The 17,015-nt window shown below is 40.2% G+C and overlaps 1 protein-coding gene across 1 annotated transcript in view; it reads right to left on the bottom strand.

Moving 5' to 3' along the window:
* Window positions 1–359: 359 nt before the first annotated feature.
* Window positions 360–17,015, bottom strand: part of gramd4a (GRAM domain containing 4a) — a 50,758-nt gene continuing 34,102 nt past the window's right edge. Inside the window, exons 5-19 of the mRNA XM_073480512.1 lie at window positions 15,808–15,869; window positions 13,655–13,793; window positions 13,110–13,135; window positions 12,716–12,807; window positions 11,639–11,730; window positions 10,991–11,039; window positions 10,810–10,881; window positions 10,677–10,720; window positions 10,446–10,555; window positions 8,604–8,758; window positions 6,685–6,829; window positions 6,406–6,499; window positions 5,941–6,031; window positions 5,664–5,732; window positions 360–5,141 (exon numbers count right to left, since the gene is read on the bottom strand). Of these exons, the coding sequence (XP_073336613.1) occupies window positions 5,031–5,141; window positions 5,664–5,732; window positions 5,941–6,031; window positions 6,406–6,499; window positions 6,685–6,829; window positions 8,604–8,758; window positions 10,446–10,555; window positions 10,677–10,720; window positions 10,810–10,881; window positions 10,991–11,039; window positions 11,639–11,730; window positions 12,716–12,807; window positions 13,110–13,135; window positions 13,655–13,793; window positions 15,808–15,869 (1,351 nt within the window). The 3' untranslated portion in view covers window positions 360–5,030. The remainder of the gene's footprint in view (window positions 5,142–5,663; window positions 5,733–5,940; window positions 6,032–6,405; window positions 6,500–6,684; window positions 6,830–8,603; window positions 8,759–10,445; window positions 10,556–10,676; window positions 10,721–10,809; window positions 10,882–10,990; window positions 11,040–11,638; window positions 11,731–12,715; window positions 12,808–13,109; window positions 13,136–13,654; window positions 13,794–15,807; window positions 15,870–17,015) is intronic.

Below are 17,015 nucleotides of genomic sequence, written 5' to 3'. Positions count from 1 at the left end.
GGCTGAGGTCACGAGATCCAGATAGAGAGAAAACACGTCTTTATCCACCTCCTGATTGATTCTTTGGCCGTCCAATCACCATAGGAATGGACTTAGATCGGTAAGACATCAAAACACCAAATTTCTTATTCCTACTGAGGGAATAAATCACTGAAATATCCTTGGGCAGCTAACCCTGACCTCCCTGTGGAGAGGGGGAGAAAAAAAGGGATTCTCTCCCAGCTGATTGGTCTCCACACAGTCTCATACTGACCTCATGTGGTTGTAAAGAGGTACTGCAGTTTGGAGCCATTCTTAAATAACGTCTGACCTAAACTGAGGTAGTTGTGGGACAGAAGAAGACAGAGACGAGAGCAAAGTACCTTAAATTCATTTACTTAAATTAAAAAATGTACATCACATTATTCTTTACAATAGACATGTCTTTTAAAAACTCAGTGGTTTTTGTTTTCTTCACTGTACATTTCAATCATTTGTATACAAATTCCTCTTTGACAAAAAAAAAGGAGAAAAAAAGAGGAAGTCATTACAGCGACTGTCACAGATGACAAATTAATCACTCACTGTAATGACTGCAGTGTTTCCCAGTTACACTTGGGCTTTAATTTGCAATTCAGTGACTGTACCAACTGAGAGCTGTCTCAGTCCATAAAACAGGACTGAATCCTTGAGATGTTTTCGATTTATTTAAAATTCACTCCAGTTATAACGTCAGATTAAGGCTGTTTGCAGCCTTGAGACAGTTAATTTTTCAAACTGTACAGAATGAGACAGGAGCCCTGGTACAGTTAGCACTGTACACTCAGCGTCACTTGAAATGCTTTTGGAAAACCCTTAATTAACATTTACACACAGTTAGAGGAACTACATATTTAATACAACAGCGAGACATCAGCTTAAAACGGAGGGGACCTTCAGAGGACAACACCACTGTTTTTGACCATGTCCCTGTCATTTACATCAGCAGTTAAACCCTCGAACTGCTCTCTATCATTTGTCAGTAGCAAGATACACAGTATGGCAGTCGGTTAGTGCAGATTACCGTTAAAGGAATATTTCGACATTTTGGGAAATATGTTTATTTGCTTTGTTACCGAGATGAAAACATTGATACCACTTTTTTCAGCACTTTTGGCATTTCACACGTTAATGATAGATTACCATCCTTATCCAATTTATCATTTTTTGAATGTATGTTGGAGTGGCCTTTATTAAACATTTCCCATAAGCCCTTGACCACTGGGGGTTATATGTCACAACTCGACACAAGATGTGAGCCCATGAGCTGCAGGGCCGTATGAATGATGAATGGAGTAGGTTTTTGACAGATTACAGTTTTTTGTATGCTTAAATGTAACACAATATAACCATGATCACGAAGGTTTCAATTTCTAATTGCATGCGATGCAACTGCCCAATTAGCTTACAAAAAAAGTGAAGAAACCAGAGTAACTGTGAGCTGACTTGAACTGGAAAAGACTTTTCCAATCAGTGCATTAATTAATGTTGTCCAGCTCTAAATATCCACATACAGCCAGCAGTTAAAAGACTAGAAACAGCTAGCCTGGCCTTGCAAAGGTTACAACATGTATGCTAAGCTAACGGGCTGCTAGCATTAGCGTCATACCAATTATACAGGCATGTGTGGTATCAAATTTCTCATCTAATTCTCTGTAAAAACATCCGACTATTCCTTTGACTTTCGCTGGATTGCTGGAAGTGCCTTACAGTGATTAGTGAACAAAATTAGATATCATTTTCAACAACAATACAAATCAACTTTTGTTTTATTTCTGCCTCTTCAAAAAAGGTGCATCAAGTCACAATGGACAAAACTAAATGTCAAAAACACTGATGTTTCCATTTCAGTCCACCATGACCATCTCTGCTCTGTATGAAGCCTGTGTTTTAATTGCATTACACTGTAACCAAGTACTGAGATGTTGGATATGACCATTAACATGCTGTATGCGATTTAAAATACTGCTCTTGTTGTCACTATGATTCTGAGTTTCCTATTGGTTAAAGATGAGCAGAAATAGTCATGTGAGTGGTGCAGAGCCATTGAGAGCTGAGACGTTAATTCAACAACAGCAGTCCAGTCTTCATCACTCCGGAGTCAAAAGGAATTCAAACTGGGTTGAGGAAAAAAAACAAAACAACAACAAATAATTAAATTTTTACAACCTTCTGTAAACATGAGCGTAGGCAGAATATGGCAGACAGAAAAATTTAAGATTTGGCAAAAGAAAAATAATCCTAAACATTTAGAACGTGATACATTCTGTGCTTTATCTGAGCGCAGCCATGTTGAGGTCTCCCAGACCCCCCGAGAGCTGCTTTTCAGCGTTAACAGATTACAAAAAGGCTTCAGGTAAAAGCTTTAAGACTATGACGAGCCATCCAATCACACAGTGAGACAGCGTTAATAACTGATTTCACCTGCTCTAATATCCAACAGGTTTCCCCCATTCATGGATCAAATTCATCCCTAAACAAAAATAGATAAATCCATGTCTGGGAAGGAAGGCAGCCTTTTAATAACAGGCCAAATCATTCAAATGGATGTCAATGAAAAATATCCATCTTTAATTAGTCTAAACTACAATTAATAATGTGGTTCATTGAACTGGTCCATTGCCTCTCTGGCAACTTCATATCCAGCTCAGTTGATTCTAATTGGTAATGATGACAAGAGGACTTGTATAAGAGAAACCTTGACATTTTTAATCTGAAGGGACGATAACAGAAAATAATCCTCTGGTTTTCTTGGGGTTCTGTGATTTAAGAGTGATTTAAGATTGCTGAACTAAAAAGAAGTGTCCAGTGAGTAAAAGTGACCAGGATAAACGTAAATATTCAAATGTCAAGGTTTCACTTTTAACAGTGTTTTGTAAGATTTACAAGGAAACTAAAGCTTGTGCTGCTGGGCAGACAGTAAATAGGAGTTATGAGTGTGGAACAGCTACTCTACTGTCTCTCATACTGAAATCTGAGGAGAAATCATCACCTCCAGTCCCGTATGCTAGCTCCATTCAAATCACAAAACACGGTGTAGTTTGGCATTATATATCTCTACATATCAAACCATTCTGCAAGAGTAAAGTCCAGCTTTATTCTCGCGAACAGTGTCTTAAAATAAAGTGACGCTGAAATATTCTGATCAGTCTAGACCTTTATCCATATACTTTACAGACTACTGTTTTAAAAAAGCAAGAGGAAAAGTGGAAGAGCACCCAGATAACTGTCTCTACTCGCTGTGGCTTTACAGATAAGTGATGAAATACGCAAACAAACAAAAAAAGGACCTAATTAGGCATGTCTTTATAGCTCATAATCCTGGTTTTCAGACATAAAAATGGATTTACACTAACAGATTAGAAAGAATTTATATTGATGCTTAGGTCGCCTCAAACAGCCAGAGCAGCTGAGAATATATGCAAGTGAGAGTAACCAATCAGAAGGAGACAGCACTCTATTGTATCATCAGGTTTAGATTTACTACGTGGTTATATTTTGAAGTCAAGTACCTTCTTCTATGGTCTTCTGGTATTAATAAACTGTGCTCGCACTGAGACCAGCGAGATGTGACCTGCACCGGCTCAAGTAGTCAGACGAAAGAGAAACACCATACTGTAGGACTTTGGAACTATTTGCTAACACTGACCATGTATTCCAGCTGAAGTAGTGAGGATTTGAAGACTATTCACTGCAACATAAATGTCACAAATTCCAGTTAACGTCCTAATAAAGTGCAGGAAGAATACCATTGATGGGACAAAAAAGGGGAAACTCTCTCTCTATATGTACAGATTGTGCCTTGAAAAGAGAAGCTCAGACACAGGAGGCTACTGTGACACAGCTCCGAATGGCAGTCAGTGTTTGAACCATCTAACAGTGGTTGTGCTCTCGTCTTGGGACCACCAGTTACTCATCCTAAAGGCTGTTTGTTACAAAGACATTTTTCAAAAGAAAGGCATTTTTTAGAAAGAAAAAAACAAACAAACAAAAAACTACACTTTTCACATACGCACATTTACAAACACCGAAGCGGATGCTGAACGCGGCGGCGCACATTTTACTGTTTTGTCAGATCGGCTTAAACACACTGTCGCTGCTGAACCGTGTGTCTAGAAAGAAGAGGAAGAACAAAACGAAAATTACAGACAGCAGCAATGTAAACTAACAGAAAGGCTCTGTGTCAGTCGAGTGGTGATCTGACATTTTCACAGCTAATACACATTAAAAAACAATCACTGATCACACTCAAACTATAATTTTGTTGGGCTAAGCCGTGAGGCACCGATCAGCCGGTTCAATTTCTAAATATTTCAACATTAATGGTTGGTTTTGCACTGATTTATAAAGCTAAAACTTACAGATTTGTTCCTACAGATGTTTGCTGGCAGTTGAAAGAACCTCTTATTTTCTTTTATCTTCTAGTTGTTGTTCTATGATATTTATTTTACAGCCAGGATGAGCACTTCCTGAAATCCTCCTACCACAGAAGAAGTCACTCCACTGACTGAGGGGTAAAGACAAAAATAGAGCCACTTGACGCAATTTAAGAGCTTAATTTCAGCTCGCACACACACTCACACATGCAAACACGGACACAAGTAAGTCAGGAAACCAGTCAGCCAGTCCGTTGGTCAGTCAGGTGGGAGAGGAGAACCAGCCCCCTCGCCAGCCTTCTGCTGATTGATAGAAACCACACCGATCCTCACTCCTCCCCAGAACCAGCCGACGGATTTTGTTCAATATCCAACACCCACAAAAAGTGTGATGTAACTAAATCCTGACATGTAGCAGACACGCCCACACACCCCCTCCAACAGGAAATCCACCAATCAAAGCTGGCCGATGACCATCGATGAGGGAGCAGACGCCCATCACAAGAAGAGGAGGAGCAGAGCAGAGGAGTGTGGTGGGTTTTTTAAAGTATCTTCCAGTCCAGTTGAATCTCAGGAGGCCCTCTCTCCCCAGACGTTAGCCCCAGTATGGAGATGTGTTGCTGGGATGCAGGCTGTCTAGAGTTCTGCGCTGGCCGGTGGTTTGGTGGTGGTCATGATCTTCATGTACTGGGTGAAGATGGCCTCGAAAGCCTCGTCTCTGTGGATCATGGCACCGAACACCAATGGCTGGAGGGAACAGAAATGCTTGGTCGTCAACATCTAGTTTATGTTCAGGCAGCAGCATCACATTTTAATGCAAGCAACACATACACTGTATTGTACAGGCATGTGTGTTATCAAACTTCTCATCTAATTCTTGGCAAAACACTGCACTATTCCTTTGATGTTTGGCACTGTCAATCACTGAAGTCAATCAGAGTGAAATATGCAATTTACACAAGTGGGATGTGAAAACTAGGTCGTCTAAACTGTGGTCTTGTGATCTGTAGTTAAACTTTTGAAATAAACAATATTTACATATTCAAAGATGTATTATTAATAATCTCTATCCAGGCAATTGGATAAACTGTATCAGAATCTTGGAAGGCCACAAACTCATATTAAAGATGTTACGTGTTTTGTGCAGCCCATCTGAAAAGGCTTGAGCTTTTTTCTGGTTGAAACAAAACAGCTGAATACACTGAATCTATTCAACTCATATAAATCTAAAAAGGAAAAAAAAAACACTTCAGTGTCTCCATACTGTACCTTCTGAGTGGAAGGAGTGGCTATAGAGATGCCCATCCCACTTCCTGGTAGGACTGACAACACTTTGTACTGGGGGGGGTCAAAATAACAAGATGGTTACTATTATTATTATTATTATTATTATTATTATTATTATTATTATTATTATTATCATCTAATAACACTTAATCATACAATGATATTCGTGCTGAATCAAACACAAATCTGTAATTCCTAAATGATCAATCATGAGTTTTCCTGCCCCTAATTCAAACTGTCCATGTGTTAGAGTATTTACCTTCTGTATGTCAGTGATGTCCACCAGCTTGATAACTTTATTCTTCTTGGAGGAGCTGGATCTGGAGCTGGAGCTCTCAAAGCACAGGTAACTGAAGGGGAGAGACAGAGAGAGAACAGCTTGCTGAAAGGGGTCTCGTGGGAAAACAAGCAGGGAGGCAAAACGGACGACAAACTGAACGGACTTCTTGTCAGTTCCAGATCCAAACAGGTGAAGGGATTTATAGATCAGAGATATTCTCAGGAGGAGGCCTGTCCTACTTGATCCACTCTTGACTGACTGACACAGACATAGGGAGGGAGAGAGGGAGGAGAAAGTGTAGCTATTTTCCTTTTACTACAAAGCCATTGGCCTAAATTGTTCCCTGCAGCTCCTCCTCTTGGCTCCACCTTTGAAGAGTAACTCTCGTGCAGTCAGAGATTTAATGATAAAAGATGTCCTCCTGAGAAAAGATGTCCCACTTACTTCTCTGTGACGTAGAGCACTCCGTTCCTGATGTAGTCTGTTGGCATCTTCCTGTCTCTGTTTATGAGGCAGCACCTCCAGCCATTCTCACACACTGAAAACACACAAGATAGAGATGTTTGCTTAATCTCAGCTTGTAAGCTTTTTGTAATCTAAAAAGTGGAGCAAACATTTCTAAATTTAACTTACTAACCATTATGAATGAGGCCTGTACTAAGCAAAATGCAGAAATGTGGGTACTTGGTACACTTTTTTTAATGCTGCAGTAAATCCCCTCACCCGGCAGAGGGCGCTCTGACTCCTGCAGGTTGAAGATCTCGTGAAAGGCTCCCTTCTTGGTGCTGTGGGAGCGACCCGTCTCCTCCTCTCTGCTCACCCCACATGGGACGGTGGCGAGGCTGCTCCGAGACACCACCGGCTGAACCTGGAGAGAGACGGAGGAGGAGGCGGGGGAACAGACAGGATGACGGGAAGACGGAAGTCAAAGCAAAATCACCATGAAGGAGACGAAAAGGGCATGTAGGAGGGAATGATGAGGCAGAGGAGGAGGGACAGGGAGACATATTTAAAATCAAAAATCTCCACACATTCTGTGGTACCGTCTAATAGGATTGCATGTTTCCAGAGCTACTGAGAAGAGTGGCCACAATCGAAAACAGCTCAAGTTTCAGTATTGCATTATGTGCTTCTCTGCATGTGCACTTGTTTGCAGCAGGCTCAGCTGTGACGTGCAAAGCAGAGAGTGAGGCCATCATTCAGTCATCATCCAGTTTATAGGCAAAAATACTTGTTAGTTTGTGGAAAAAAGATCATTTTTATCTTAAAATGTAGCCTGGTGTACATGTTTAGGTCAATCTTTTTAATACAAGCGTTTCAGTTACAAAGGCAATTAACTGACATTTCAAAAAGTAATTACATTTTAGGGTCAACTACAACAAATTATTGAGAACAGGAAGGATTTAATGCACTATCGTTCTAAATTGCAGTGTAAGGGGAAACTCTATGGGCACTTTAACTATTCTGTAAACACACCGCTACTTTTCACAGAGCATCTATATCAGTGGATCGAAAATGTCAACAATCTGGACATTGTTTTTTAAAAAGATTCAATGTAATCTTTAAAAAATATATATATATAATAAGGATTTGAGAAGTCCGTTTTGAAATTTGAATCTTAGTTATCATGACATTTTGATCCATTCTGTCCACAAACACTAATGGCCAGTCCCGAGGTGTATCACACATTTTGCACACACACACACACACGCTTTGAGGTGAGCTTGCGGCACACCCAGGCGCAGCACGGTAACCAAAGGCAGACACACCAGAGTCCCTACCTTCTCAGTGCCAGAGAGCTGAGAGAGAGAAACGACAGAGTACACCTGTGACACAGCAACACACACATGCTCACACACTCAATCCTACGTAAGAGAGAGAGATACACGAACACTTTGTGGTGTCCCGGGCACATCCTGACAGAGAGTGGCTGAGTTGTGATGCATTATTGACAGGGGAGATGATATTTTGATACTTTATTGATCTATTTTCTCCCTTTGGCCTGCCACAGGGGGTCAGTGGTGGGAGGGTAGACACAGCCTGTCCTGATACAACCTACAGTTGAAAGATGGTCTCCAACTATCTCTCTCGATAGAAATGTGTAAATGTTCTTCAGTCTTCACAGAAATTACTTTTTTGGTAGATATAACAGCTGGCTTCTGTTATTTACTTTCCTTTCTTTTTTTCTGGCATTTTTTATATGTTATCAAAATTAGCCTGCTTACTAAACTAGCTAATTTTGTAGTTACATAGCAATAATCTCATTTCACAAAACTTGTTGTATACAAAGCTAGTGTAAATCTCTAATGGACCTCAATGGTGTCAATGCAGTAGCTGCTTAAAGATTTGTGACACAACTGCAAAGCCTCTATAGGTACTTGGTCAACTTTAGCTTTTCTAATTAGCAACAGGGATCGCTTTAACAAAGAAGTAGGGTAACAGAAATAATCCTCACGCATTTTGAACATATTTTGTCAAGCTTCAGACTAAGCTGTGTTGAAAGGTCTGTGTGGGTTTTTATTTTTATGTGCCAGCAATTTAAAAGTTAGATTAAGAAAGCAAGAATCTGTGAAGAGGAGGGAATAAAGGAGGAGAAACAGCAAAGAGCTGATACAGATCTGTATGTGTTTATTCCTCCCTACCCGTCGGGACACAGTGGCGTTGGTCCTCTCTTTGAGTTGAGGGTCTGTGGGAAGGCTGTTCCACACGATGTAGGGTGTGTCATACTTGTCCCGCAGCTTCGGACAGCTCTTAAACAGGAAGTCTATGATGAAGAACTTGATACCGGCATACAGGCCTAGAGAGGAGAGAGGAAAGGACCGAGAAAAACAAAAGCAGAATAAGGAAAAGGATGAACAAGAGTAATGGAAGAAGGAGTTATAAACTAAATCTTGTTGGAGAAAAAAGGCTGCTCTTTCCCTCCCTGCTAGCATAAACTTTGACTTTTCAAGGCCTTCCAATTTTCAGTCTTTTATCGTTTTAATCTCAGAACCATTCACGGTGCAGAGTTACAGAACTCCTTCACATCATTCAAATTCTTTTAAATAATTTCTCTTTCAATATCCTTCACATTTAAATCTTTTTTTAAGGGCTATTCACACAGTAAGTGAGATTTGACCTTAAATTATGCTGTACGTATAACTGCAGAGGAGGGTCAGATGAGGAGGGTGTTTACAAAAGTAGTCAGTTCTCTAAACTAACTTGCAAAAGCCAAGAACAACAGATGAATAACTGTGAAAGTGACTGAACACCAAACCTTTGAATTATGTTTTCCCAGCAGAATGATGATCGCAACTGATAAAACGATTGGTCAGTTGAATATTGATTTACTTTCGTTAGTTTAATGATGAGGACATTACAGAGAACATTGTTTACATGTGGAGAAGTACTGCAACAGATGTAACACATACATGCTGTTTGCAACACTGGTCTGAGTAATTCTGACCAAATGGCTGTTTTGCAGACAACACAGTGACAAGAAAAATAGAGATTTACTAGAATTACTCCTGTGTCTCATCCCTTCCCCTATTGTGAGTTGTTGGTCGTTTGAGGATTACACTGTGCGTTGATAATAAAACAGCATATCCACTAAATCTTGGTTTAATTTCATTGAACGACGGTCTTTGACTGACATGCAGTGTCCATTTTTTGTTTGGTTTTCATGCTCTTCCATATTATTAAAATGCAAATTTGGACATATTGTAGAATTATTTCTGTTTCACAGGCATAATAATGAATTGGATGTTGACAACACACAATTACAACAACTCTAATGCAACATGAACACGGCATTTGGCAAAGTGGTGCTCTGAACTAAATACGAAGGCCCATACTTTCATGGCCACAATGACAATGCTATTGTTCCCATGTTCAACAAGTACAATGTTAACCACGTTTGCCACCTTAGATTAGCCTGTTAGCTAACAATTGCTAACTAGCACTAAATACAAAGCACAGGTAACGCTGGTAGGAATGTCATTAGTTTCACTAAAATTGATCCAGTGGTGGACAAATTTCTGTAGCAAATTTTACGGCAATAAGATTTTTCATTTCACTCAGAATTACAAATGTCAACCTCATGGTGACACTGGAGGAAAAGTCAGGGGGTCATAAAGTCAGTGGGATTCATTTTCAGTGTAAAGAAAAGTATGTAGTGCTCACATGAGAAGTAACAACTATTTAAATGAACATAGACATTGTATCAAGAAATATTTTTGCCCTAGCCATTTTCTGATGAGCCCGCAGCACTCTGGAGACATTTTGTGTAATAACTACAATAACTAATATTCAGATAGGCATGCTAATAGCCTGCAGCTGCCCCTCACAGCCAGAGGGAGAACAGTTACACAAGTGCTGTATGAATGCATTTGTTTGTGTGCGCTGGATTGTGTATAAGTATTTGCATTCTTTCAAGGGCCAACGCAGAACGTACAGTACGTCAGAAGGATAAAGAAGCTTTGTCTGTGCGCGTGTGCGTCTCTCACCGATCATGAAGCCCATTAGTTTGTATGGCAGGACGCAGGAGGTGATGAAAGCCACCCACAGGCAGATGTAGAGTTTCCGGGTGCTCTCGGGCTGCACCCACATGAACAGGCTGACAGAGAAATATCACAAGAAATGAAAAGATCATTCAAAAGTTGTTGTTTTTTTTAACCATCATACACTTTTTGTATACCACAGCATTTAGTAAAATACAACAATTTCCCTTTACTTACTTTTTTATCTTCTCTAAAACATCTGCCATCTTACCAAACAGGTTCTGTAAGGAGAGTTTAAGCACGATATGAGTAAGTACTGTTTCATCATCTCTGTACACTGATTTGAGAAGTAACATGAGCTGTGTTGCACCTGTGCTTTTTGTGCAACGTCAAGTACAAGCTGGAACTTCTCAGATACAGTCAAGTCTTCCTTTGGAGGCTCCTGCATAAAACAAAGAGAAAACGTTCACAGGACTCCACTGATGATCATGTTTTCCTCCTGACACACAGAGACAGGAAGCAGTGAAACAGGAACTGGGAAGTCATCTTACCATGGGCTCAGAGACCTCAGGCACAATGCTCCACTGGATCCTCCAACCTCTGGAAAAGAAGGAGGATGATGTGATTAATGTGCATTTTTTACGAGGTGTTTTGTTTGGATGAAATTAGGCCACCAAGCTACTCTTCACCCTCTAAAGCCTGCAACTCTTTACAACCTTCATCACTTTTAAAGGTGAACAGGTGTCCCAGTTTAACAGTGCAAGTCCAGGCAGATGTCTGACAAATACTAATGTGCCCTCATTTCATAATGATCCCTAAAATGCCCCACTTTATTTCGTTGATGTTAATGTGGTAGAAGCTCAAACAGGAGTTATATCATGTATTAGAAACAATGTTGATAATAAATATATGTACGTGTGCATGTTTTAAAAATCAGCTCATTATGATCAACACACATTTGCTGTAGCAGATTCATGTTTTTATGTGGCGCCACAGTGTGCATCTGTTCACCAACAACAACTGTGGCTGAGTAGTTAAGTCTGAGATGGTTTTATTACACAAAGCACACACTAAACCTTTTCACAACTGGAACAAAATGTCAAACTAGCCCTGGCAGCAGTATAGTGACCAAATCATAAAAACTGGCACAGTGGGCGTTTCTCAAATATCGGAGTATCCACTGAGGAGACGTGTTTTACCTGGCAATGAGGTAATTTAAGGACAAGCGCAGGATAGCCAGGAAGAGTAACATGGGAATGGCCCAGCCATGCCAAGCAGCATTCATGTAGATCTGCAGGCAAAAGGAGCATAAGACAGTTCAACATTCAGTTTACTGATTAAAGTGATCATTCAGCTTTGTTTCACATGAATATACACACAATTCAAAGCTTTATAGGACTAATGTCAAATTGATTCAAATATTTGAATTTTTCCACCTGTTATGAAGTTGAATTGTCAGAATTTTACTTTAATAAGTGACGCAATGACATATTGATAACAGCAGCTTATACAAACAGGTTTCTATAGTTATATAAAGTATAAAGGATTCCCTTTACAAAATTCTGGTTTTTCTTTCATAACCACCAACATTATTTGACAGATCTCTACTAAAGAAAACTGTGTAGTTTTATGCATGAGAGGGAGACAAACCGATGATAATATGACAGTAAAGATTCCCTTTAATGATGATTTAAGACTCTGACTTAAAACATGTAATTCTGGTGATAAAATGCTGGTGGAAAAGGCTATTACAGTCACCTGTCGAACTAGAGTGAGATTATCTCTAGATACTGAAATGGCCTTGGCATGTATGAGTGCAATCAATAGGTTGAAGACGATTTAGCTTAATCACCAACTGTGGACAATCAGACACAATGAAGATCTGATTAGACCTCTTTGGTCCTTGGCAGAATCACTCTAATCTGTCACTGTGGAGCAGAAATTACTTTGCTATTCATTTCCTTCCATTGTCATGTACAAACAAAAGGGTTCATCAGTCACTTTATAAAGCTCACTATTTTCTCTAATAAAGCTTAGAAGTTCATCAACATAGCTTTGTGTCACCCAGAAACAGTAGAATATACAGAAGTAATATTGTGTTATAGTAATGACATTTTTTTTTTTTTAATCTTGTGTTCCTGACTGCAAATCAAGTTTCCCCATCTGGGATAATAAAATGACTGAACTGAACTGAACTGAACTGAACTGAGAAAGACTAGACAGCACATCGTTCAACATAATGGATTTATGTGTTAGAAATTGAAGTGCACACTTACAATGAAGGCAATAGCTGAGGTGTAGACAGAGTGCCAATTAGATAAGGCGGAGAGGTTCCTTAAGAAGTTGGTGACAGGTCTGGCTCCTCGCTCTAGAACAAAGGATATATTCAGTGTGGTTTAGAACAAATACATTATGTAGTTTTTGTCTATTTTCTGCCTATAAATACCAATTTCAATTGTATTTTTAGTGTGTTCAAATTTAATATAATATCAAATTATTTCTTGAAAAATCATGTACAATGAAGCTCGAGGTACTAGGTACAATATCCATAGTCATGGGTGGTCAACAAACAACTGCTCCAAAAATGAATGTTGCATACAGCAAAGTTTGTATTTTAAATGTGCTTCTACTGCGGTGTTCTACTCGTTTGTGTGTGTTTTGAATACTCACTGAGTCGCCTCATATTTTCTGTTAACCTGGACAGAAAACACAGAAGTGAAGGTCAGAATAAACGCATTTGCTCACGTATAAACACATGCGCAACAAGAAAAAAACTGCTTTATGTAAGAGGAGGTGGCGGCACTTTGGCCTTCATCAGCTCAGCATGACTCATTCTCTTTTACAAAGGAAGAGAGCAAGGAGGAACAGAGAACATAAGTAAGGAAAGAGCTTCCTACTTTCTCCGTCCTCTCTCTCTTAAAAATAAAGCCTTGTCCAAACACATCTCATCTATCAGCCAAACTACTACAAAGAAACTGTGGGAACATTGCACATTTCAAAAGGTGCATGCAGTAAACTGTATGATTTAGATTTTTATCCATGATGCACATTCAAGGTCTAAAATATGAATCCATTCTTTAAATGAATCAAAATGCACATCTTTACTACCCAGCTGCCGTCTAGCTGTCTGACTCCACATCTTCTTGAACAACCGCAGAATCAATACCTGAGGACAGACACTTCATGTTCTATTCCAGAGCCGCTCTTACTCTCACCTTTTAGCACTTAGTGGTTCCTCGGCTTCCACGGTGCTCTCCTCCGGCTGGAAGCGAAAGTCTTCGATGTAAACCCCGAAGCGTTCGTACAACCACTTCTGCAGCCGTGAACTCCAGACCTCCTTCTGCTGTTTATCTGCTACAGAGAACAAACGGGTGTGTATACACCCCCTGAGATTAGGTTTATTCATCAAAACTTTTTGGATTCCCTTTACCAACGACAATTTGCTGTTTACATAAAAAGATGGCTATGTAGCAACATAATGTCATCTATGAACATTGTCAGTGAAAGTATGGCCTGTTTTGCTACCAACATTTGGCCACTTAAAACTTAATGGAAAAATCTTCCACCAACTTTCAACTGATCTTTCACTAAACCCTGCCCCTGAACAGTGACTGTCCAATTTAGCAACTGTAACTAGCCATGACAGCCCTGTCAAGCCTTGGATTTCTCCATATGATGAAGAGCTGTGCATGGGGTGTCCACGTAATCCAGAGTGCAAGTAAGAGAGATACTCTGTATCTCAAGAGTTAGGAGGGCAGAAGCAGAGATCAAATGTAAAAGTAAAGGATTATTTTTGTTGTATTGTTGTCATTACAGCAGTGTTTGCATATTGTGATTTTTCCCTTTAAATAGTACGCAATTCACATACTATTGGTTTCATACCAAAGTTTCAGACATACTAAAAACCTCAAACAGTTCTCACCTACTAAACAGCATGTAGGTCAAGTAAAATTCGAGTTCACTACCCAACAGCAACAGCTGTCAGCCGACAAAATCCATAGTTGTCGGCTGCAAGTAACCAGTCTGTTCCTGTTCAGCTCTTTCAAATATTAACGGAACTGTTAAATCTGTTATCGTTGTGAACTGCATTATGAGAGAATGGAGAGCTTGATAGGCATAGCAACAGTAACTAAGGGGGCTGGGGCACAGCAAATGGTCAATTACTAATGCTGAAGTGCCCCTGAGCAAAGAACACTATCCTCAGCTGCTCTGGTGTAGCTGCTAAGTACACACTAATTGACTCTAATTGACAGCGGTTGTACTGATCAGCTCCCCTCAGAGACTGCGAGTGAATGTGAAGCTGGAAAAAAAAGCAGCCTGTGCTCTCTGTCCTTTTTCAGACAGTGTGTGTTTATCCTCTCTGTGAAATTTGACTATGTAATTATTGCAAAATGGGAGCTCGAGCTGTTTTTTTGTTTTTTTTTGCTGCAGATTTAATACGTAACACAACAGATAATGACATTCTGTTAGAAGCCATTTCAAATTGTAGTTAACACAGTTATCACAGAGCCATCGGCCTAAATTACTCTATTCATCCTCTCTTCTGTACGTGACAGATTACACTCACTCTCTTTGTCCATTTATCCACACAAAAAAGCCTAAACACACACACTCTTAACCCATCCTGAAAAAAACATTGACACCCACACGCACCTCCGACACTGGATAGAGCTCCGGCATGTCTGCCCTAGATGAAGTGATCCACAATCATAACCCATTTTCCAAAATTAGCCACTACGTCTCTCTGAAACCACACACACACACGCGCATGCACACACAACTGCTAGGTCATTAGAAGTCACACTGTGACAAAAAGTTTCAAATAATAGCCAAAACACACACATTTTAGGAACTAAACTAAACCGACTATTGCTGCATTAACAAACTCTCCTCTTCCCTAACTGATGTATCTTATGACAGCAATTAACCTCCACAGTAGAACAGTTTTTGATTAATTGCTGCAGTTTGTTGTTGCTTGCTTGCTCTTGAGACAACTAATTGCACACTGGAAATCACCATGGAAGAGTGTGTTTCCGTTCCGCACACACACACACACTGTTGCTGTATGTCCTAGAATAACCCATCAACACCACACTCTGTCTGCACTCACACTGTTGCTGTCGAGCGCTCAACCGCACACATCCTACATCCCCACCTCCCCTGCACACATACACGCACATGTGTGCGTGTACACACACACACACACACACACACACACACACACCTCTTGATTTACTCCCCCGCTCAGAGGACGTCAAAGTCTTCCTTCCCTTCTCATTTCCTGTTCGTCCCCATGGACTCACACCCACCCACCCACCCTTCTCTTTGGCACACTCCCTCTCCCCTCCTCCTGCGGGGGTACTCATACCTGTTCCATTGTTTGAGGGCGACTGCTGTTTCCGGGGAGGCTGTGGCGGAGAGTCCTCCAGCCTGAGGGGGACGGACAGAGAGAGGGAGAGAGAGAGAGAGAAGGGGAAACATTTGTCAAGCGTCCATCTAACTTCTCTATTCAGAGCTGCAGTCCCACAGCAGGCACGTCTCCGGCAGAGTTAAATAGACACATATGGAGATGGAGACAGAATGAGGCGAAGACATTTCAGTCTCAATCTGCTTGCGTGAAGTCAATATTCTCACCGTTATGATCTCGTAGCATGTGCCAGCAAAAACAGAACATTTTTTGGACAATCAAAAACAAATAGTGAAAAACTGGCTCTATGAATCCATCACCCTCCACCACACTGAGTGGCAGCATATCTCCTCAGAACAAGCGCTTCACACTTTCTCACCCAGCCAGCACTTATTACCTCAGACTGCTCTAGTGGAGCTGTTAGCAGACTGTGTTTCTGCAAAACAACCTACAGTATAGACGGACATGTGTAACTGGTCAAAATATTCTCAGACTTATGTAATTTGGCACAGTACAACAACATTATTCTTTTTACATTTCTGCATGTTCAGCTTACTTGCTACATGTATACAAGGATCTAAAGACTGTCTGGGTTACACTTCCAATTCTGATGAATGACATGGAAGCGTAACTATTGAACACAATTTAGCATTTAGTACCAAATTACATAGAAACATAGTTACAAAATGTCAGAAAATGTTGCAAATGCCTATCACACATTTCCAAAGCCCAAGGAAACCTCTTCAAATTGTCTTACTTTGTCTGACCAACAGTCCAAATCCCAAAAGTATTCAGTATACAATAAAAGAAGATTGAATATTCAGTTCACAAGCTGTAATCAAACTGAATTATTTATCCAAATTGTTGCAAATTAACTTTGACTAATCCATTTTTGCTGCAGCTCTAAATATATGAGACAAATTGAAGGAAACACTTGAAAAATGAGCGGAGAAACATAGTGAATAAGCTTCAACAGCAGTGGTGGGGTCACTAAAAGTATCCTGTGACCTCAGCCTTCACCCGCTGCATTGAAGTGTCTCCATTAATGAGACAACATCTTACTGGGACGTGATTCAGTTATGTTCCTTTAATTTGTCAGCCATCTGTATCTGGAACATTGCAGTGTGCAGATATTTTACAGAAGACATTTAAGTCCACCCAATTATATT

This window comes from Pagrus major, chromosome 14 (genome assembly GCF_040436345.1).
Source record: "Pagrus major chromosome 14, Pma_NU_1.0".
NCBI lineage: Eukaryota > Metazoa > Chordata > Actinopteri > Spariformes > Sparidae > Pagrus > Pagrus major.
The sequence above is the reverse complement of the archived record's forward strand: the minus strand, read 5'-3'. Positions and strand labels throughout refer to the sequence as shown.